The sequence below is a fragment of the Apis cerana genome, linkage group LG5 (genome assembly GCF_029169275.1).
Source record: "Apis cerana isolate GH-2021 linkage group LG5, AcerK_1.0, whole genome shotgun sequence".
NCBI lineage: Eukaryota > Metazoa > Arthropoda > Insecta > Hymenoptera > Apidae > Apis > Apis cerana.
In genome coordinates, this window is record NC_083856.1 from 11347793 (window position 1) to 11371279 (window position 23487).

At 46.8% G+C, this 23487-nt stretch overlaps 2 protein-coding genes across 5 annotated transcripts in view; both read right to left on the bottom strand.

The window, feature by feature from the left end:
• The window catches only part of LOC107997785 (nephrin), a 153360-nt gene extending 137786 nt beyond the window's left edge, over positions 1–15574 (bottom strand). For 2 of the 4 annotated variants that reach the window (XM_062075261.1, XM_062075265.1), the window contains exon 1: positions 14247–15574. In XM_062075261.1, coding sequence (XP_061931245.1) covers positions 14247–14331 — 85 coding nt within the window. In that variant the 5' untranslated portion in view covers positions 14332–15574. Of the gene's footprint in view, positions 1–3928; positions 4189–14246 lie in introns of those variants that run through there. The other 2 variants (XM_062075259.1, XM_062075263.1) reach the window with 2 other exon arrangements.
• A 2002-nt stretch (positions 15575–17576) lies between these two features.
• Positions 17577–22577, bottom strand: LOC107997896 (NPC intracellular cholesterol transporter 2 homolog a). The gene is made up of 3 exons (XM_017056830.3): positions 20166–22577; positions 18267–18571; positions 17577–17896 (listed from the first exon to the last, which is right to left on the bottom strand). The coding sequence occupies exons 1-3, from the start codon at positions 20239–20241 to the stop codon at positions 17813–17815; spliced, it is 465 nt and encodes a 154-aa protein (XP_016912319.1). The 5' UTR covers positions 20242–22577; the 3' UTR covers positions 17577–17812.
• Between the last annotated feature and the right edge of the window lie 910 nt (positions 22578–23487).

A 23487-nucleotide genomic window follows, 5' to 3' on the forward strand; every position in this document is an offset into this window, starting at 1 on the left:
CGAAGCTCTGCCCGTTGTGTACTTTATACAAACTCGCCTGTACCCCAACGAGTTTTTCTTCGACACCTCGAACGAATTGGAACGTGGTGGTCAGGGGTGGAGAAGGGTAGGATTGAAGCCGCGGCTACCGATCGGAGAGAGAAAGAGAGAGGGAAAAAATTCGCAATTACAAGTTGGTGAATTCACGGAAAGCGTTTTTCGTGATAAACGGGGAGAGGGGTGGAACGAGTTATTTCATCGCCAATTACGGGAAACGGATAACTAGAAATTCCTTCGCAACAGAGCGCGTCGCGCAACGTTGTATTATTAATAAACGTTAAAACGCACGGTGAATGTCGGTTATTCGCAATTCGAACTCGATTTCGAAGCTCGATGGTTTCGATGGTTACGTATGCGTGTATACGTACGTTACGTTCGAAAGAAAAAGCGCAGGGATCGGTCGATGCTGCACGTATCGACGTACGTACGAAGCGTATCGCTTTACACACGGCTCGCCTCTATATCGCGCAACCTCGTTTATCGTGCGGCGTTAAAATTACAATGCGAATCGATGTCGACGTCCTTACTCGTATTACTCCCGATAGAAACGTTTCCGCGACGAGACGAGACGAGAGGAGACGAGACACTTCGATTCAATTTCATCCTGTTAACCGTCCACCGTTTGCCTACCTTCTTCCTTTTCTATTTTTATTAACACGAGAGATTCGATAACGATTCCAATGAAACCGGTTCCATAAGGTAAGAGGGAAGCTAAGCGTGAAAGGCGGACGATATTTTTTTCACGTAATAGAAACAGCCCGATTTCAAACTCACCTCTGTCGTACGAACGAAACAACGAAATTCCATAAACGGCGCCCGCTAGACGAGTCGGGATCAAAATTTCATTGGATCGCTCGTCGGGAAAACCGATATTCCCGAGTCGTCGAGCGTTAAAGCCGAAAGCGCGTTATAGCGCGGGAAAAGGAAGAAAAAGGAGAAAGGAAAGGAGAAAAATTCGCGCCTCGAAAGAAAGGGGAAGAGAGAGGGAAGAACAAAGGGGAGAGATAAAGAAACGGAAGACGGGCGGGAGAGGATCGCAGCGATGGTTTGCACGAGATATGTAATATCGAGTGGGCGCAAAAAGCGGTCGGCAAACTTTCAATCAGTCGTCCCGTATTGGAGAGTAGTAACGGAGCTTGTATGGGCGGACAGGCCGTGGAGCTCGTGGAGTTGGCTGCAACACAGCGTTACGCGGCCCAGTAGTCGTGGGATTTATTTGGTCGGACAGGAAACACCGTCGCTTTACCGCGGAGTGGGCGAGAGGGAGCGAGGAGGAGGGGGGCGGTGGATAGCGGTGAGGGCTGCGAGGGGCGAGGAGCGACGCTGGGGGAGGGGCGAATGGGACAAGGACCGGAGTGGGGGGGCGCGGCAAGAACTAAAGGACGAGGACATGCATATTAATAGGGAAACAAGTACCGAAATGTCTGACCACCGGTGAACGAGCCGACGTTGTATCGAACGTTCCCTCGTATCCCCGTCCATTTCCCCTCTTCCTACTCGTCCTTTCGGATCTGTCCGCGTTCCGATTTCAATCCATACGTGGCCTTCCCCCTCCCCCCTTCGTGTCGACGACACGCTCGATCCCGCAGACGAACGTCGCAGAGCCGCGTAAAACGGGCGATCGATTAAACGGACGGCGATCGAATACGGGACGGGCCGTAAGCATCCGACGCTTCCCTGTAATCAGTTGTTAAGGCGGTATTGGAAGGTCGTATCCGAAGATCCGAAGATCGCGTTAATTGCGATCGAATCGATCGGTATCGATCTTTATATACCCCGAATCTTTGTATATCTTGGAGCGAAAGCGTGAGTTTCGCGAAAGGACGAGGAAAGGGGAGAGGGGAAGATAAAAGGAGAAGCAGCTGGCTGGCGTAGCCCCGGTTTCGCCTAGCTCGGAGATAGAGGGAGTGGCTGGCGTATAAATTAGTGGTGAAAAGTTAATTGGAGCGGACACCGGCTTCCAGCTCGCAGTGATACAAGTTACACTCGTACCCCACCCTCCTCTCCCCGCTCCAACCTCCGGTGGAATCGTTGGTGCACGTAGACACCAAACACGGTACGCCTCTTGAGCAATACCGATTTGAATTATCGGCCCCTCCTTGCCAAATTCGTCGTCGTTGCCGCGTTGAATCCTCGATCCGCATCGCCTTCCGGACGATCGATCGCCGTCCGAATTGCGCACATCGATTGATCCATCCGCGGCTCGAAGAAAATTTCGGATGCGAGGCGCGAGCGTCCGGTCGACAGCTCGCGGAACAATCCCGTATCCTGAATTATCGCGGCGCGGGCAAACACGCTGATTCATGCAAATTTATAATTTCAAATTCGTAATTATTGTCAAATCGGGCTGCGTTCGGGCGCGGATTGCGGTCGGAAGAGCAATTCGATCGCGTCATCTGTGTTTCCGCCTTGCGCCGCGTGGCGTCGCAACCGTTGCCGTTAACTAATCGTCCAAACGTTTGATCGTGTTTTCCGTTTTTCTCTTTTTCCACGCGAATATCCCTTCGATATAAGTTCTTAAAAATGGATAATAGAACAGCGAGGAACGAACGTTCGAAGGCACGTGTGAAAAGAGAAATTAGAAGAAACGGAGCGAGCAGTTTACTTTTTAATTCCGACTGGACTTTAATAAAACAAAGAGGGGGAAAGAGAGGAGAGTTGCGCCGGCTCGCTCTTTCGCATCCAAGCGGTTTGCAACACGCGCATCGAGAACCGCCCACGATTCCTGCCTCTTTAATTAATGAACATCCGGTGAATGTTTGCAACACGGGGCCCATTCTCCTTATTATCCTTCCCTAATAATAAAAATAATAACGATAATTATTATCGGTATTGCCATTAATATCGTTACTTATTATTATTGCCACGATTATTATCGTCGTCATCGTCGTCATTATCATCGATTTAATCGCTGTCCCTCTCCTTCCTCTTTCTTCTTTTTTTTCTTCTTTTTTTTCCCCCTTTTCTCATCTTATTACCATTATTATTACGAGCGTTATAAGAGAACGGCGGAGCGAGTAACGAAGGCGGAGGTATATAAAAAAAGAAAGAAAAGGTCGCTTTCATTAAAGCCGCTCGCATTACCCGGCCTCCGCGCTCCTTGATAACGTATCGGTTAATTTCACGCCGGAACTTGCAACGTTCCGTGAGCTTTCCCTTCCACTTTCAACGACTCGGCGGAAAAACAGATGCGGTGTACCTCGACCGTTGTACAACCGCCGCCGAAATACCATCGAACACTGTCTATCTCGAATTCATTCGCTCTCTCTCTCTCTCTCTCGCCGGGAAAATTCGACGAATTGGTCCGAGAGAGCGCAAAGGGAGCGCTTTGGCGAGGTTGCACGAGGTGTGTGCGCCATCCAACGAGAATCGATCGTTTCGATTGTTGCGCTAATCCCCGCACCCCGCCCACCCTAAACCCTCGTCGTTTCCACCGCCTCATTTCCCTCCCCTCCCCCTCTTTGTCGGCCCCCGCGCTTTTTTCCAACAATGAGATTTTTCACGCCAAGGGATACTTTACATTATACGCCAGGAGAGGAGGGGAGGAGGGACTAGTAAAACGCGTCGGTTAATTAAAATCGGGCAACGGGCGTTCGATAGGCCGAATTTATCGTCGAATATTTTTTACCGCCGATTTTCAGCCGAATATTCAACAATATCGAGATCGGATATGCACAGGCAAAGCCCCGCATTATTGCTCGCCACGTTGCCCTCGAAACGCGATCGTTCCTCCCACGTTAATTATATTCCAACACTTTATTTTATCCCAGAGATTAAATAATACGTGCAATATACGATATACATATTTTCTTTTCTACCCCAGAAAATATTTAGAATATTTACTTCCTTCTCCCCTCTCTAATTATTAATTATAATAAAACTCACGCACATTCGTTTTAATCATCGAAGCTGGCCGATCGAGTGTGTCAATTGTCCGAAACGAGGTTCGGATTTTCGAGCGTTTCCGTCGACGAAAAAATATTTCTTCTCCGCGAATGGAAAATTTAGCACTGCACGATGGTCTGGCCGTGGTCCGAATACTTGAAAATCGATTTCGTCCCGCGAGAAACGCGAACGTCCAGAAAATAACAGGGTTGCACAGCACGCACGCGACCGTGCAAGTAGATAGGGCTCGAACGATTGTTGGAAATCGTTCTTCGAGCGGCCATCCGTCTCGTAAACGCTTATCTCATCCCCTCCTCTCGTCGAGGCCACGCATCCCCTCCTTTCTCGTCTCCTTCTTCTCTCTTCGTTCTTGTCTCTTTTCTTCTCTCTTTTTACAAGGCGCGACCAATCGCGACTCGACGAACGTTACGAACGAAAGATAACCAGGCATTGCGGCGAGCAATTGCGCTCCCTCGACCGTTACGTATTTTACGTTGGCTGTTTGAAATGCGCTCCTCCTTTCCTCCGCGTTCCTTTCCCAACTACAGGTATCTTCCGCGCACAAAGCTTCCCTTTTGTCGTTCCCTTTTGTTTCCACAGTCGGTGACACGATCGCGCGCAACAAACCAACGCGGCAGTCATCCTTTCCCCGAGCTATAATTGACTTTAAATACACCAACCTTTCCCTTCACGGTCTTTTTATTTCGCTCGACCGTGCTAACTCCTTCCCGTTATTTCCCCCTGGAAAGCACGATACGGCATTTTCTCTCTCTCTCTCTCTCCGTAAGACGCCCGTTTACGAGGCCCCTTTACGTACTTCCGTTAACCGAATTATCTCCTCCGCGTCGATCGAAAATACCTATCCCTTCCCTCCCTGTAATTTCACTTTAATCGGTATTTATCGGCAACGAATCGCTTACTTTCGAACTGCACTTTCGTTGTCCAGTGTATAGCGGCGAGTTATGTCCCCGTAAAGAAACGATAAAGGGAAATATCGATTTACCGTGAGCTATCGATCGATCTACTATTTTATCTTTTATTAGACCCTCCTTTTTTCTCTCTCGCTCTCGCCGAAGGACTCGAGATATCATCGCGGCGCGGCGAAAGAATACGTGGTATGCGGTTAATCGCGGATAATCGCGGGTTGCTTGGCGGGGAGCAACTAATCCTGTGGATGTTTCGGAATGTTAGAGAGTTATCCGAGCGAGCTTAATGAAAGGCTTAATGAAAGAAGTTAACTTAACGAAATATTCGATTCGTGGCGCCTCCCCTCCCCCGGTATTTGTCCCTCGTAAACAAGCGAGTGTATACAGCCCCGCGCGTGCATAACTTCGCCTTAACACTCGTAATCGGGCGTGTACACCGTAAATATCCCGATCAAATTCCCGAAATATCCGTTTACACACGGCCATGCACGAAATCATCGGCCTGTCCTCGGCTCGGCTCGCGGATTTCGCCGGGAATCGAATCGAGTCGTGGAGGGGGAGGGGAAAAAATACCGATCGAAAATCGTGGGAGGAAATCTGCGTTGCGAAGGGAGCGTCCTGTCGCGCGCGAGATATTAATTGCGAGCCAGTCGGACGGATATTTTGTTTCAATCAATTCGAAACGCGCGAATGAACTTAATTGATTAGCAACCATCGAATCGTGCGCCGTATCGAATCGGTATATTCGATAACTAAGTGGTTATTTCTTCTTTATTTTTTTTTTTTTTGTTTGTCTTTTCTTTCGAGTACGAGCAAATCTCTGCGACTGGGAGAGCGCGCGGATGCGGAGACGGAGAAGGTTTGAGAAATTTACTTCCAATTCTCTGAATCTTGGGATATGAAAGAGAGAAAGAGAAAAAATAGAGCGAACAATGAATATATTCATAGGGATGAAACTAAAACGGGGGGTATCGATACTACGGATAATGCATTCATGAAATCGAATGCGATTCAACCTCCCCTCCCCGTGAAGAGAGAGGAGAGAGTTACGCTCGAAGAGAATCCGAAATCGAAGTTCATCGAGCTCGTCGACAAGAGTTCCAAAGAGAGAGGAAGCAGGAGGAGAAGGTAGTATCGGTAGGATTACATCGCTTATTACCCCATGAACGACACTCTGGGAGCCACAATCGCGGAGAAGGAGAGGAAGAAGAGGAAGAAGAAGAAGATCTCCTCCACTCGAGATACGTGGCGAATTCTGTTCGGATCCGGTGAATACCGGGGAGCGGAAGAAAAGCATCAATTTCCGCCAGAGAAAAATCTCGGGGATGCTATCCCTTGAATCTGTCGCTTCGAGATGGAAATTGGACCAGCCGGTATATACCCGACTTTCGTTTACCCTTTCGAGTCGAGGAATAGAACACGACTCCACGAATTTCGCTATTTTTCGAATCGACTGGTTACAAAACGCCGTTATCCCGCCGTCGATTCCGATTGATTTCGATTAGCCCCTTTTTCTCCTTCTTTTTTTTTTTTTTTTTTTTTTTTTTTACGGCCGGCTACACCACCCTTCCCCCATTTCCCCGAGCGAAATAATAGCCGTTAGTCGGGGGTTAGTTAGAGGGGGAAGTCTGGAATGGAACGGTAGGTGTCGAGGAAACAATTCCAACCCTCGTCTTACACGGAAATCCATACTCGGTTACCCTTGACGAAGAGACTGTGAATAATTACCGGCTTTGAAGCGCAACGTTGGAGGTTTTCACCCTTCGACGCCGTATTACGAGCACCACCACTTTTCATCGTCAATTTTCCAGCGACGGGGGAGGGTTCCACGTGTAAATCACACGTGTCGCGCGCGCGGAAACACGAGCGTGGAAAAACGATCCGGGCGACAAAGATATAGCACGCGCGATGAGCGCGTACATTTGTACGTCGGGAAGAAGTTGTTCGTTTTTTCCCCTTTTCGCAAATGTACGTATAGATACGTTACGCGATATAACTATACGTGTAATTCTTCCATTTCGAATTTCCAGGACAGAGGCTGCTCGCGGATAAAAATAACAAGGGGAGCGAGTGCGAAAGATAACGACGCTGCGAGAAGAGAGGTTCCTAAGGTGTTGGTGGCGAGGAGAGAGACAGAGAGATGGAGGGAGGGAGGGAGCTCCGCCCGTTTTCAACTCTATTCTTCTCCTCGCCTTTCCCTCCACCCAAAGCTTGTCCCTTCCCCCAACACCGTTCCAACAATAAGGATTTTCTTTTCACGCCACCAGACCCGATCGACGATCGTTTTTCATAAATTTCAACCCGACCACGACCCGACCAACACTCTCTCCCACTTGTTTCGCGGTTACGTGTTCTCAGGTAACGGGAAGCTCGGCATCGGTGTTGGTGGTTTCCACCAACGCGGCCTCGTGTGTCTCGCTCCATTGTTTCTACGTATTCTCGCCAAGCACGAACCACCAGCCCACCTTACGACCTCGTTCTCCCGCCCGACTCTTCGTGCTCTTCCTTCGTTCCTATCGCTTTTCTTCTTCTTCTTCTTCTTCTTCCTTAATTTATCCGACGGTGAAATAAGATGCAGAAAGATCAAATCTCAATCGGGTGTGAATCGAGATTTACGACGATTTTTTCGGTCAGAGGGAAGCACCCGTATACGATCCACGTTGCGTCGAGTTTATACGTATAAAAATACGTATCTTGTACACTTGCTTGTGAATTGGATGTCACCGAACGCTATTTCGATCCTGTACTCCCGACTTTTTCCTCTTTTCAACCGATACACTGATATATACGTACGAGTGTCGGGTGTAGTGGAACAGAAGTATTCGAGCCGTGTATCCTTTATTATTAATCGAATCGTTCGACTTGCTCCTTCGATACGGCGCGAAACAGAGGACAGGTCGATTTTTGTCATCGATTTTGTCGGTGCCTCGATTCCGCGGTTCCATCCCGCGGCCCGAAATTCGATTTAATCCCACTGATTTTCGGCTAAAGGATTAGATTACTCGATTTTTGTTCCGGCTTCCGATCGGATTAGCCTCCATTTCACAAACTCGCTTTCGATTGGAATTCAATTTACCTCCCCCTCCTGATTCCTAGAATATGAACGGTTATCGGACATCCGTTGAATTATTGACCGGATAAAACTTTGCAAGCCAGCCGTCTTCCCTCTGTGGCCGGCCACCGAGAGGGATCAAGATTAAGCCGAGACGCGATCCAACTTTCTGCCTTCCCCTTCCCTTGTTTCGATTCCACCGGAATATCCGTGGCGACGATTCACCGAATCCGTGAAATTAACGACTCCGCGAATAATCGAATGAATACAAAGATGGAAAAATTGGGGAACGAGAGAGAGAGATAGCGAAGCGTTTAACACGGAGAAGTTGAAAATTAGTTGAACGAGTATCTCGCATTCAACGAACAAATTGCAATTACCGTACTGTCGTGCAAGCCACATATTAAATCGCATTAAAATGGGAACTAACCGAGATTGTCCGTCGACTCGAATTCGTTCGCTTCTCTTTTTCCTTTTCGACCGAACCGCGTTAGAGTAGAAATTTACAACTAATAAATTCAATGTAATCACCTGCAGTCGGTCGCGCACAATCTTCGCGTACATTAACATACGAAGAGGAAATTCGCCTAAACCATGAATCCTGATTTTAACGAAAGTTTGCGTGAAGTGGAATAATGTGATAATTTTTGTTCAGAATATTTCATTCTTCCTGAAATTAGAATCTCTCCCGGGGAATAATTTTCGCAAGAAAGTTATAGAGCGATAAAGTTTCTCTTTATCTCTCGTATCATTACGAAACGGATATAGGTTATGCGATTAATTATTATTGTTATTATTATTACTTAAACACCACAACACCACAAAATATTTTTTCCCTCACTTTACTTCGGTTAAAATATCTTTCTCTCGATTACGATATTCTAATAATTTTCTCCCGAAATGTAAACGGTACACGGATGCAAGCAGCACGATCGATGGTTCGACGATTCGACGGTCGAAAGAAAGCAAACTATCTCGAGAGTGTAGTCGGTCGAGTTGGGTAGAGAGGGCAGCAGCGTGGGCATCCGTGAATTTGCCGGCGACAATACGCCGGAATATAACCGCATTGTGTAAACAGACAACGCGACGCAATGTGCCGAGAGCACGGTGCGTGAATCCTGAACATTGGACGACGACGAGTCCGGGCCACGGCGTCGTCCTCGTCGTAATCGTCATCCTCCGGATCCAAGTTGGTTGACGCCGCCTAACCATGGACAATGGGGGCCACGACCAGTACGGTACCATTATCCGCCTCTCGCGTCTATGACAACTCCATGAATTATGCAGCGTAATGTAGACGGATACGCGACCCCTCCTCCACCTCCCCCGCCCAACGCTCACGCGCCTCGCGCATGTCGTTCCATTTACCGAACCTACCGCTTTCAGCCGTGCGATTTACCTCATCCTTTCCGATTTACGCTCATCTTCTCTTTCTTGTTCCCGTTCTTGTTACGCCTTGCTCGACTCCTCCCACGATTTACCACGTCGAAACGTTCTCGAAACGATAACTGGAGAGCCGGAATTCGGTTCGCCTTCAACGATCGGAAGGCAGTACGAAAGTCGTACATATATATATATATATATATATGTATGCGTCTCGTGGAAAGGATATAACGTTCGAAGAGAATAGGCTTGCGTCTGACGCGTATTATCCCCTCCCCCTTACCGCGGAGCTTCCGATACTGGTATTTTCGACAGGTGCTTTGAATATCGGTGCGTTTGCCGGCACCGTATGATATTAGGCCGCCGATTGCCGGTATTACGGTCTCCACAATATCAATCCGTGCGTGCGGTTATCGCAAAGTAGGGAAACGTTCGAATCCAACGAACCCTATCCCCCGTACCGACTACGATATTGCCAGATTCGTATTACCTTGGCTTTAACTACCACAGTCAACATCGATCCATCGAAAACGGTGCGCGCTTACACATCATGAATAATTCGCATCTACGAAACGACGCATTCATAGTCGTCAACTACCTATACACCGTTCCGCAACCTACGCTTTCGCCATCGTTCGGACGAAAATCCCGGATTGCTTGCTCCCGAAAGATTGAATCCGAGTTTTGTTCTACGATATAAGAAAGCGCGCAAATATATTTAAATTTCTCGGAAACCATCTCGGGATAAGAGATTCCATCTTTTTGCTTAAACTTTAAATCATAATTTTCTCGAGCGATCGCAAAGGAGAAAGAAGGAGAAAAGCGAGGATCTCTGGGAAGAATAAACACGAGTGGTTTACACGATACCGAATGATGAAATGAAATTGAAGGAAAGCGACGACGTTTGCCTCGAAAAGAAAAAAACGTAGGAATGACGTTTCAAGAAACTCTTTACTGCTCAAAAATATCCCCGATCAATAGCGGACAATTCGTTACATATATATATATATTTTCCAAGAGTTTTCGTTCTCGAGGAGAAAGTTTTGGTGGGAAACTGGAGCGGAGAATGGAGTATTTGGGCGAGAAAAAAAGGGGGCGAGAAAAATCGTGCGGCGAACGAGATCGAAGTTATGGTCGATAGTTAACGAGTCGTGAAGCGCGATTAAAAGTTTAAAGCGGTTCCCCCGAGGGTTCGTTCCCCTACTTTTTCCAACCGTAGGAACGCCATGGCGTGGATGTCGGTCAGGAGGAGGGTGCGTTTCGAGAAAAAAGGAGGAGAAAGAAGGCGCGGAGAGAAAGAATTAGCCGGCGAAAAGGTTTAATCGTTGGCGGTGGTAATCGGGCGGTTCGATAAAAGCATCAGGTCCCTAAAGAGTCGTCCATTCGGCAAATGGATGACCCGTGGAACGTACGAACGGGCAGGCACGCAAGAATCCTGGGGGGATATATCGGCTCAAACATTACACCCCCTCCGTATCTGTCGTGTTATCGCGAGCGAACAATGACTACCTATTACGCGACTCCCCGCTCATTTTTCATTATTATCGCGGGTCATCGGCCCGTTTCTAACGAGAGGCCGCCTTTCGTACGTAATTACAAATTGGTCGCTCCGTTTCGGCCCGAATCTAAACCCAATCTAACCGAAAACATTTACGTCCCCCCTAATCGTAAATCGCCGCGATTACCCGAATCAAGATGGTGTCGCGAGGGAGCGAGCGTGTCGGTTGGTCTTCTCTCGCCAAAGACGACTCGCGATCAACTTATTAAGCGAGATAAGAGGGGGAGGGCGAGATATGAAGTCGTTGGAATTCGTGCCGCTCTACGTCTTCGTGGGGGGGTCGCTTCGGTTCGTGACTATCCCGCGATGTAATCGGATATCCTAGGGCGTGTGCGTTTCCCTCGGACGAGTCGAGGCCGGGTCGAGTCGTGTCGGATCGATATCGGAGGCGAAGATCGGCCCGCGAGGTGGGAAGGAAGAAAGAGGAAAAAAACAGGTGTTAATCGTCGCGGGACACGCGTCAACGCTTCGTGACACGTGGAAAGTGAACGCGTCGTGAAATTGGCAAATCGCTCGTAACCGTTCCAACATGGACGGCCGGATAGCTGCTCCCCCTTGCGGCGTGCGTTTCGATCACGCGTGCCAACTCGATCTTGGCGGAGAAAGGAAATGATGATGTAAAAATATCCCCCATATCCAGCGCCACAGGTATTATCGCAGCTAACGCCCCCCGTCGTTACGGCTACGCGCGTAAAAAATTCTTTTTACGCCCCGTACTAAACGTTACGATTTTTACGACGTCCAATACGTTCGGTCGAAACGTCTTCCCCATCAAACTTCTTCTCGCGCCACGTCGGCGTAAGCGATAAGTTGGTTCCGAACGTTGGTGTTGAGATGTCGCCACAGTCGACTGGCATCCGCGTTGGATGAAACGAGATACTTACTACCTTTCTTCCGCGTACAATTCGCCTCTTTTCGCCGATTTTTCGATCGAGAAATTCTCTCTCTCTCTGGTTCTTTTTTCACGAGTAGATGATCCATTCATACGACTCTTTTGATTAAATATGTCCGTCCAGCTGGCGGCGTCGGCGAGACGGAAGCAATTTTCCCCAACGATCGAGAATCGTATTCCAATCACCGGCGTATACCGTAGGAATTCGGTAAATCTCGAGGAGATGTATAAAGCGAGAGAGAGAAAGAGAGAGATTGGAACGATAGGGGACGATGATAGTTGGCCCGATTCGCGCAATTCGTTGCCGCAGACGGGCGTAATTAATGCACTACTTTGTTCCCATGAATTTATAATTTCCCGTTATGGTAAACAGCACTTGCAAATATTTGCATATGCAATGTAATAATATCGTTGTTAATTTATTACCGCTTGATGCGCACTGATATCTGGGAATACCGCATAATATAGCGTAAAGCTCGCTGTCATGGTATTTCTACGGCAATTCGTATAATATCGTTTCCCCCCCTCTCTCCCTCTGTTCCCTCGCGTCGGATGAAAAACAGGGATTTTTCCACGCCACGTTTTCAACGACGGATAGATCGATCCACGATTGGAAGGGGATCCGTCTTTATATTATCCTCCTCCCCCGAGAGAAGAACCTCTCGGTTATCCCCGATTGGAGGAAGAGGGGACGCTCGGACCGCGGAATCGTCTCTCCCTCCAAGTCGAGAGTTTCTTAAGGGAGAAATATCCGTGGAATGCGGTGGCTGTAGTCCATCGAGTAACGGGAGAAAAATTACATCGATATAAGTATTTACTACGATCTTATCCCTTCTAATGATCCATTTATTCATCGAGGCAACCGATTTCGCCCGAAATTGACGACACGTTTCGCAGTTATTTTTCTTCTCGAAAATCAGAGAATAATCAGGGAACGTTGTTGTTCGATTTAAAGGGAATGGGACGGAACGGTTGATTAATTGTTCGGCGGGGCATCGATTAAGCGGGAGGGGGGGAATCGGGCCGTTCACGCGCAATTTCGCGGGAAGAAAACGCTCTCCCCGCGACTTGGCCCAAATTCCGCTGACAGTTATAGGACGTCTCGTTTGTAACTGTCGACGCGACAGGCTAGAGCTTAAACCCCCGAGATGCATCCTGCGAAAATCAAGGAGGGAGAGGAGCGGCACCGGTCGAGATACGACGAGAAATATTGGATTCGACGTGTCCCACCAGCGAAACGATCCTGAATACGGTTGCTACGGAGAGGGAAAAAGGAGGGGAAGAAGAAGAAGAAGAAGAAGAAGAAAAGAAACGTGCATAAATAAGTCAAGAGCGAATCGAGATACGACAGAGTTTCTTCAAAAAAAGAAGGAAGAAAAAAGAGCGCGATCGATGTATTCTCCCTTCCATTTTCAATTCGTACACGTATTTCCTGCGCGGGGATACGAACGACCAATGAACAACGAGATTGGATGAAGTTTCCAATATTCCAAATTATAGATTTTTCTATCGCTTTTTTCCTACTTTTTGATTTCCCCCCCCCCCCCTCTCTCCCTCTTTTTTTCTATTTTTCGCAATATCGCGGAATCAAAATCAACACGATCCATTAGCGGGTAGAAAACGGATCCATCGTTTGAAAATTTTCGAGGGAGAGAGAGAGAGAGAGAGCGACAAAGGAATTTTCGCGGAGACATTTCGTTTTTATGCTTTTCCGCTCGCTTAAAAACGGCGCCGCGCCCCGTTTTCTCTCCGCAACACCATTTTTGTTGCACACACGTTTCTCGCCGCTGTTTTTACGACCCGCGTCTCCTATTGTTCGCGAGCTTGCATCCACGATTACGAGATTTCGGGGAAGAGACGCGGCGAATAACGAAGAAAAGTAGAAGGAATAACGTTTCCCTTTCAACTCTATTGATAAACGCGCGCACTGTCCCCGAGACGACACGGATTACGGTGAAACGCCTCATTGTCTCCGTCTTCCATTCGACGCTGCATCCATCGAGCGACGCGGCAAAAAGGGGTATTATTGGCGCGAACTGGGGTGAAGGAAGGGGAGGCGAAAGGAAAACCGTGTTGGCGAGAGAAAGGGGAGGGGTGGTAAATTAAAGAAGAATATTAATGGAATAACAGGTTCCTACCTCGTGTCCCTTATTCCTTCTTTCTTTAATTCAAGCTTTCTCGAAGGAGGAGCGAGAGAAAATCGAAAAGGAGATCGTATTTTCGGCCATTGCGCTCGATAATTAACGAGCCCGCTCTTAATCTTTCCCCCAATTCCTCCAATTCGAACGCCGTTTCCGTCTGCCAGATATTCGGGTTATAAGCGGGAAGAACGCGGTCACGTTCGGAATTCGCGTGGCTCGCGAAACTCGTGGAATCTTTAATCGAATTCCCGGCGCACAAGTTGTCGTTGGTTCCAAGTCGAGGACAATGGGGGTTTCTCCTCGAGAGCTCGTTGGACAACTTCCGAGAAGAATAGGGAGGAACAGGACCAAGCGGAGGAGGCGTACTCACCCGACTTCTCGTCGACGAAGGAGGCGAGGCCGGCGGCGAAGGAGGCAGCTTCGGTTAGTCCGACGAGCAGCAGTACGCTCCACATGTTCTCTCGATTATTCCTCCGCTGGGAAACGCTGAGTCATGATTCTTCACCTCCCCCGACGCTTGCCACTTTCATCTCGGGCACCCGTCCGCGACCCCCCCGATCGTGGCGAGCCGACGCGAGCCGTCACGCATCGTCCGCGCACCACCGGAATCCGAGCCGAACTGAGGCCGCACGATACGCCGACCTTGCTCTCCCGAACCGATTTCTCCCCGTTAATCCTCGCTCGTGTTTTTCCTCTCCGGTTAAACACTGACCAAAGTCGCCGTCCCACCGCATCCACAACCGCACGTACTCCTCTCTCTCACTCCGTTCACTCTGCCGGACACGCGTACTGCTCCCCTCGCTGTTGGAAAATCTACCGCACTTTCGCCCTTCTAGCCGCGCGCCACTGTCGCCAGCAAGCCGCAACCACGATGCCCGCGAAATCCACGGGGCGTACTCTTCCTCCTCCCTCGAAGGCTCCGGGAGGCTGATCCAAGGCGACCTGATCTAACGAGCATCGAGGAGGGGAAGTGGAAATCCCACAGGTCGTTGCAGGGATATATGTGTCTCCAATTGGAATCGTAATCGTTGCACGATCCAAGCAAAGATCAAAGGGGGAGACCTTTGGCACGGCGCGGCTGGAACGGGTCCAAGCCTGCAATCTCGTCAATGGCCGCCTCGAAATCGATCCTCGGCGAAGAAAGATTCGCCGAATCCTCACCTTTCCATCCTCCTCCTCCACAGACTTGCCTTCGAGTTTCGCGCGCTTTTCCCAGATCTACGCGTTCCTCCTCCTCTTCAAAGATTCTCGGCCGCTGCACACCCCGCAAAAAAAGAAAAAGAACTCGACACGTGCTACGACACTCGTTTAAGGAGCGAAGGAAGGAAGGAAGGAAGTTGGAATGGAATCGAAGCAGCGGGGAGGTAATTTTCGCGTTTAATCCGGGGAGGAGAAGCGGCGGAAGGCGCGCGAAGGGTAGGAAGTCGGCGCAGGTCCACAGCGACGCGGTTGTACACGTGGTCCTCGACCGACGGCGGACGGCACACTGACGGAGAAGACGAGCAAACGGCGCGGCGACGGGCGCGCAGGCTGCAAAACCTCCCGAGGAGGCGGAGGTGTCGGAGGAAGAGGGTGGGGCGAAAAGGGGTGAGAAAGGGGCTCGCTCGTGGACGACACGCCGCGGAGTCCTTTCCTCCCCCGAGAGAGGAACTCTTCTTCTCGTTCCACCCTCCCTCGGTGCGTTTCCCCTCGCCCTTTGTTGTTTCTCATTTCGATTATGCGTGGTTCGGAAATCGGCGGATTGTTTCCTTTCTTCTCGAAAAAGTATCTCTGTTCGTCGTATCATTTGATAATTAATTTCGTTCCAGTTCGATACATATATATATATATATAGGTGTATGAGTGTGTATATTAATTTTCGTTTCGTTTATTCGCGAAACGTGGAAACCTCGTGGGAAAAACGCTGGGATCGGAGGATAGATCTCGTACAAATATTTTTCACGTCCGGTGTATAATTGAAAACTGGCACATAACATCTTGTTTTCCTTCGAATCGAGAAAACATACTCCGCGGGATAACTAGGGTAGGTTCGCTCGTTGTTTACAGTTTCCCGTGCCGAATTTTTCCGAATCGAGAGGAACGGGGAGGAGGAATAAACCCGTGAAGATGTTTGGCCGACGATCGCGTTTAAGATATACTCGAGGCTCACTCGACGATCCGTGGGTCAACGAGCGCCTTTTGTTCGGTATCGAGGCGGTGGTTTACAGTGGCTGAGAGGAGCTGGCGAGTCGGTGGGGAAGGTACGGGGTCAACGGGATGGAAGGGATCGAGAGGGAGAGAGACGATCGTCTTAAAAGCTCGTGAAAGAGCCTTTCGTATATTTTTGCGAATCCTCGATAACGACTTTTGTCACGAGCATCCTTTGCGTCTTCTCCTCGCCGAATAGATTAAATCGGCCCTGCTTTGGGGGAGAGGTATCAGCAGCGTATCACAAAAGCTATCCCGCACTCCGCGCTTAAATATTTCACGTTTCACTTTTATTCAGCCGGCTACGGTTCCCGGGTCCGATGAATTTCGTATGAAACTGCGTGCGAGCGGGCCGTGTCGCGTATATTACGCGTTCCAACGTAATTTAAAACCGGGCGGGCGAAAATTTCGCGATAAAATCCGCTCCGAACAAGAGCGCACCACGGTTGCGTCGGGACAATATTTTAATCGCGCCACCCTTCTCCGGAGATATTCCAGAAAGGAAGCGAAACGGCGAATGCTCGATCGCGAGAAAGAATCGGCTCACGTGACCAACGCGAACGCCAAGCCCTCGCGTTAAAATCGCGACATTTCTGGAGGAACGACATTACACGCAGAGGTCGGCTATTAACGCGATCATTAGGCCCGCGATAATACGTGGGACGAGGGCAAAAACGTTTTGATTCCGTGAGATCCGGCCTCGAGATTAAAGCGTTTCCTTCACGCGACACCGTTTACTCGGATCTTTAGGGGAAAGCCGCGATACCGAGCCGACTTTGCAATTTCCGAAAATGACCTCCCCCCCGAAACCTTGGTCCTTGATTATCCTTCGAGACGAAGGGAAAAGAAGAGGCGAAGAAACAAATCTTTCGGACCTGCAATTGAGTAATTACGTTCGTTGCGATTTACTTTTGTAACTCGAGACGACGAGGAAAATAATCTAGCGGAGAAGTACAGATCGTACGACTGGAATTCGTGAAAAATCGCGTTGTAAATACCAACAACTCGTTATCACGATTTCGATTTTTCGTAAAATTTGCAGAGGTATCGCGAAAGCTGTTTTTTTTATCACGATGTAATCTAAAAAAAAAAAAGAATTTATCGGGGGATTGTATCGCCCTTTTTCACTCTATCGGAGGAGAAACGTTATCCTCGTGTCATTCGAAGAAAAGAGCACGCGATGACGATTCCACGGTTGTTGATCTCAAGGTTGTTTTACATGGTAAAAGGTTATTTCGATCGCATTCTTATCGGCGGAGGAGCCGATCCGAGAATTTTCCCGTTTAGCCGTGCGTGGCGGTAGCCGACGACTCGGAAAGTTCAAAGTTTCCTACGTTACCTACATCGTCGAATCACCAATTCGTCGTGACCCTCCTGTTAACCTCTCTGCCAACCGTTCCCTCAAGGTCATTAATCCTCCGATAAAACCGAGCGATTCGAACGTAGGGATAGAAATCGAAAATCGGAAGCGATGAAAACAATCGTTCGGAATTGGACGAGATGCGGCGAGATGTCGCGACGAAAGAAATACAAAAGCTTTTATTAACAAATTACAATTACTCGCATTACACTATATATGATACTGATTAAGCTCGTTCGTGAGACAAGACTACGTGAGAATCGTTCTATCCACGGAGATCGTTTCTTTCCCGTGCGAACGCTTCTCTCCCATCTTGCGTTGTACGTAGATTTTTCTTATACCGAGGTAACACGTTCATCGCTTCTTCTCCACAAAAATACGGGACACTCTCAATTGGTGATCTTCGCTGGAACTTCGAAGCACGCGACCGTGTTGTTTCCTTCCATCAACGCGTAATGAATAACCATGGAAATCTGAAAAAAAAAACGTTTCGACATGAATCGAGAACAAAGGGAAAACTTTATCTTCTCCAGCCATTTCCATTCTACACGATCTTCCATTATTTGCGATGTATATACAATTATAAAGAAAGAGAGAAAGAAAGAAAGAAAAAAACACGAAGTAAAAATAAATCGAACAGATAATTAACCATTCTTTCATTTCGCGTATTGCGAAACAACTTTAGACTTGTTACTCGTGCGCGATAACGTTTATTAAAATCGGTTTACTGGCCACGATAATTCTTATCTGTTCGATGTATACTAGGAATACAGTTCGGTGAAAAAAGAAATGTATTCGGTTTCGGGAGCAAGCGAGAGAGAACGAGAAAATGGTTTTTTTTACCGTGGGATAAATCTGCAACACGGGGAACTCTCGCTTGTAGATGTACTCGATGTCTTTCTTCAACGAGCATCCAGCCGGAGTTCCGTCCAGATTGTAAATGTTATCGCACGCGCTGGTCCCATCTACACCGACGAACGGCAACGGTACGCCAAGAACAGCGGCGTTCACGGAGTTAACCAAAGACTCGACATCTTGCTTCGGGACGAACTTTTGCTCGACCGACGCCTTCGTCCTTCGTTTCAGTTTGCACGGTGGTACGTCGCAGCCGGTTATCTTAACCTGATTCGGATCCTCGAACTTCTCCCCTGCAATCAATCATTTTCTTCTTCTTTTCTACTTCTTCTTCCTCTTTTTTTTTTTTTTCTTTTCCTCCTCCCGATTACAAAAGTGGGTCTGCGTGACGCAATGCGTACGCTCGGTCGTAAAGCCGATACGGTAATTCGCATTGATATTCGAACGACGTGAATTCAAACACGATGACGTTGTTCACCGGTCAGAGATTATTGCTCCGTGTATTACTATTATTATTATTATTATTGTTGTTGTTGTTGTTGTTGTTGTTATTTGCTTGTTGTAACGTCGATGAATCGCGATTTGTTGCACATTTGTGCGACAAATTAAATAATGAAGAAATTTAACCGTGGAAAAAAAAAAAATATTGGTGTGCCAATGATTTAATCGGTGCCCGTTTCATCGCTAAACACGGGTTGTTCACAAATGTTATAAATGTATTATAAAGTTTGAAAATGTGTGCATTTGCCTCATGTCGCCTGAATATTCATCGCGATATTCGTTTGATATATCTCTCGTTGGGCAAAAAATTATGTGCGCAGCGAGTAAATAAAACGTAGTACTATGTTACTTTTTTTTTTTTTTTTTTTTTTTTTACCATCGTTACATTACAATTTATTTGAATAAAAATATTCTTTAGACAAGATAAACCAAGGCTTTCCTGCTCGTAGTTACATAATTGAAAGACATTGAAGAATTTCTTCGTTCAGGAATTTTTCTTTTTTTCTTTTCCTTTTTTTTTTTTTCTTTTTCTCATCGAGGAGCCATAAAGGAATATATACATTTTAATATTTTTAATATCTCGTAGCATCCAAATACGTTGCCAATATTAATAAAGATTCCATTCGACCTGGTTTCAACTGTGCTCGCCGATAAAAACCGAGCTCCTCTCGAAACGAGCCAGTCGATCGTTTAATTACGCGCGATCGGCATCGTATTTTGCATAATAAAAAGAAAAGAAAAGAAAAAAAAATAAGCGTTCACGAGAATCGACAAGAGATCGTATTTTTCTCTCTCTCCTACAATCAACTTGCACCTACGAAATCATCGTTGAAGGAGAAAGAAAGAAAAAAAGAAATCCACGATACGATTCCGAACGAACAAAATCAATTTGCATTTTTCACTTCTGGACGATAAGGGGATATTATCCGTACTTTTTTCTTTTTTTTTTAAACGAAACATCTCTTCTTATCTCAAGTTTCGTTCATTCGTAAATAACCCAGGGAAAATATTATGCAAAATAGACGTAATAGATCGTGTACACACAAAAAATAAGAAGATACGATCGATGAGTCAATATAAAACTTGACCGCGGAATGTAAACGAGAGAACACATACGCATACATACGCACGCGCGCGCGTACACGCACGAATCGTATTTAAATATGCTGAAACGGCAAACCGATCGCCGCCACGACGCGAGATTTTTATTACTCGCTCTCGAAACGAGCAGTGATAATTGGTCGATCGACGAGGGACGATAATTCCAAGACGGAATTGATCGATTCGATGAATATTCGAAAGAAAGAATATCCGAGAGTGAGGGGGGGGAGAGAGAGAACGAGAGAAAAAAAAACGAGAAAAATTTTCTTTCTTTTCTCTACTCACCGGTTCCACAGTGATTAACTTCGGTTGCACAGACAACTACGAGCAGAGCTACGAAAACGAGAATGGTTCCCCTCATCGTCGCGGTGAAAGCGTTTACGTGGACGAGAAAAGGAAAAAAAGAGAAAAACGTTTGAACGTTTCGTGTTCAAGGAATTGAAGATCGTCCTCGCTCGCTTCGATCAGGTCCAGATCCGGCTCTCGACTGGGTGTTGTTGCCACGGGAGGATGGTAACGTTGTGATCGGTCATTCGTCAAAGTTCACTTTAAATAGATTCCCCTCCCAGAGGAGGAGGAGGAGGAAGGGGACGAAGCCGGCCTCCTCGAGTGGGGATGGAGGGGAGAGAGAGAGAGAAAGAGAAAGAGAGAGACAATGGAAGTGGAAGGGATTCCGTAAATTTATAAAACTTTGAGGAGGAAGTTGTCCTAGAGACGGCGAACGCGACGTGTAGTTTGGACGAATCGTGAGACTCGCGAGGAATTGGACGAATTCTCGAGCACTCGAAATCACTCTTTTCCTTCTCGATCCCCGGTTTTCCGATACGATTTCTTCTTCCTTCTTCTCCTTCTTTTTTCATCGGTCTCGAGCTCGCGAACGGAAATGAAACGAAGCGGCACAGCCGCGAAGAACAAAGCACAGGAAATTAACAACGCTCTTACGCTCCTCTGGTCCCACTTCCAATGAAATTCCAAGTTCCCATTTAATCGCGGGAATGACCTCCGATTAATGCCCTCCTAGATACCGTTTCGATACTGTTAATTCTAATTCCCTCAACTTTTTCCAACGTTGACAAAGATTCCGAATAAATTTCGTTTCCAGCCGATCGCGTATACGTCGTATACGCTTCTCTCGTGGATTATTTTATATATATATATTCAGTGCTAAGATATATCCTAAGATAAAATTCGAAATTGATAAAAGATAAAGGAGGGGGGAAGGAAAATTTCAATAGCGAAAAAGAACGATACACGCGGTGATTATTCGTAATTATTCTCGAGCCTATAATCTCAAGGCCTATGAAAGTTTCTAATCTGCTAAATAATAAATTGCGCACGCGCGAATTGTGTACGATGGTCTCTCTTTGTATCGGGTTACCGTGACTTCAAAACGTAAACAAACGCAAGGAAGGAAGGATGGAAGGAAGGAAGGAAGGAACAAGAGGTATCACGTGTCGGCCTCGTCCGTCGAGTTTGAACGTTCCTACCTGATCGAAATAACGAATAACGTTGCGCATACGCGATATACGTACTTGTGTGTAGAAACGTGCGAAAAACTCGCCGGAGGACACGAAATGCAGCTCGCGGAGTAGAAAGTCGGCCGGAATACAAACGAAGAGTGAATTATCGGCGGGTGGTAACCTTGAGGGAAACAGGAAAAGAAGGAGATTCCTCCTCGACGAGTCCTCCAACGGAGGAGCTTCCTCGTATCTCGATCGCGCATTCGATTTCGAGCCAGCGCATGTCGCAACAACCGCATGTTCGATCTCGTTTTTTATTCTCGTTTCCAAACAATTTTAATCGAGCGATTGTTTTGCGATAGCGCAAAATTTGAAAACCTGTCTCGAAAACACGCGCGATGGAAACTGACGTGCGTCCGTCAAAGAAAAGAAAAGAGAGAGAGAGAAAATAGGAAAGGAAGGAGGAAAAACGGAAAAGGAGGATTTTCTCTCGCGATTATGTTTGAAAGGAACAATGTGTTTGTGGAATCGAGGACGAGAGAAGTAATAAACGTGCAAATAAAAATCACGTTCCGTGACATATGTCGTGAAACGCGATTTTCGATTCTTGGAAACGCGGCGAGAAGAGAGAAAAAAAAAAAGAATAAAAAAAAAAAAAAAAAAGAAGAGGAGGAGGAGGAGGAGGAGAACAATGTTGCGAAAAATAATTACGCAGAGCGCGCATGCGGGGAAAGATCGACTCGCCGGTTTTTTGCACCCGCCATTTATCGGCCCGAAGTAATTCCGCGGTCAATTTCCTTGACGCCTGGCCAGCTTCCGGATCCACGCGGATCCTTCTCGCTCGCCCATAATTGCGCCCACGTCTCCCTTTGCCTCGTTATAAATACTTCGTACGCGGTTATAATTTCGCCACCGAGTAAAAAGCCACGAGGTTTCTTTTTTTCTTTTTCTTTTTTTTTTTTTTCACGTCTCGAATCTTCCTCGAGGCAGTGCGATACGTTACGTCCATTATCCGTGTTGTTTTGCACGAGTGAAAAACCGTCGCGTCAGCGATGATAAGTTTTGAAGTAAAAAAAAAAGAAAGAAAGAAAGAAAGAAAAAAAAAGTAATAGAAATCGTGGAAAATTCAGCGATAAACTTCGAATCGAGATTATTATGCTTCGCTAAATTGAACAAAATTGTGGAAAATTTCGATGGATATGCGTATAAAAAAAAAAAAAAAAAAGAAAGAAAAAAAAGAAATTGGAATTTTATGAAAATTCTTCCCCTTCGTTCGTCGAAAAATGTTCAGCATTTACGACATTACGGCTCGCGTATGGATGCAATTGTACGTACGATTATCCGTTGCGAAGGTTGAAAAATGTTGGATATCCGAGCGAAAGAATTCGCGATATCGATAGCTATTGATCGATAGCTAAAAGCGATTTTAATTTTTTGTATCTACCCCTTCGTTCGCACGATACGTTCGAGGAATGCGATATGGAAGTAGGATATCGTAAGATCTCTGTTCCTCCGTGCTAGCTGGCTAGCTTCTGCAAAGGCAATTATCTCGTTTCGACTAATTAGAACATAGTACAAGGGGCTAACAGGCTTTTATAAGCCAAGCTGTTGCGTCTTAAATTTCTAACTTTGAAACTTTGATCCTCACGGAATATTTGGAAAATATAGGGACAGGAGAGAGATACGTTTGCAGCGTAAAGGGACAGAATAGATTTAAAGGGAAAATCGAACGGATTTATGGGAAAACAAAGAAAACTGATCGGAAGAAGAATCAATTTTCGCATAGATAGGCAAAGTGTGTAATTAGAGAAGTATAGATTTTTGTGTCGCAGTAGCAGATACGATATCGCTTTCATTGCGGTTCATTGAATTGCGTATTGCTAACTTGCATAAACACGACGCTATTGCACGTGGAAAATCGTACGGAAATTGCGTTATTTCCCAATATTGGATGACCGTTGAAAGACTAGTTGTTTCACGAACGACGAAGGACGAATACTTTCGTTACGTTAGATTAAACGCAGGATTAACGATACACGCGTTCCATGTATTTTTCTCTTTTTTTTCTTTTTAACTCGTGCATCGAATTAACATTTCCTCGTTTCGATTAATCTAAAGTCGTGTAAGATTAGAATAATTATCGAGCA

Coding starts and splice junctions, on each gene's coding strand:
- LOC107997896 (XM_017056830.3), bottom strand. CDS start 20,241: ATGAGGGGAACCATTCTCGTTTTCGTAGCTCTGCTCGTAGTTGTCTGT. Junction 18,572..20,165: donor AGTTAATCACTGTGGAACCG/GTGAGTAGAGAA, acceptor GATTGATTGCAG/GGGAGAAGTTCGAGGATCCG. Junction 17,897..18,266: donor TGTTGCAGATTTATCCCACG/GTAAAAAAAACC, acceptor TTTTTTTTTCAG/ATTTCCATGGTTATTCATTA.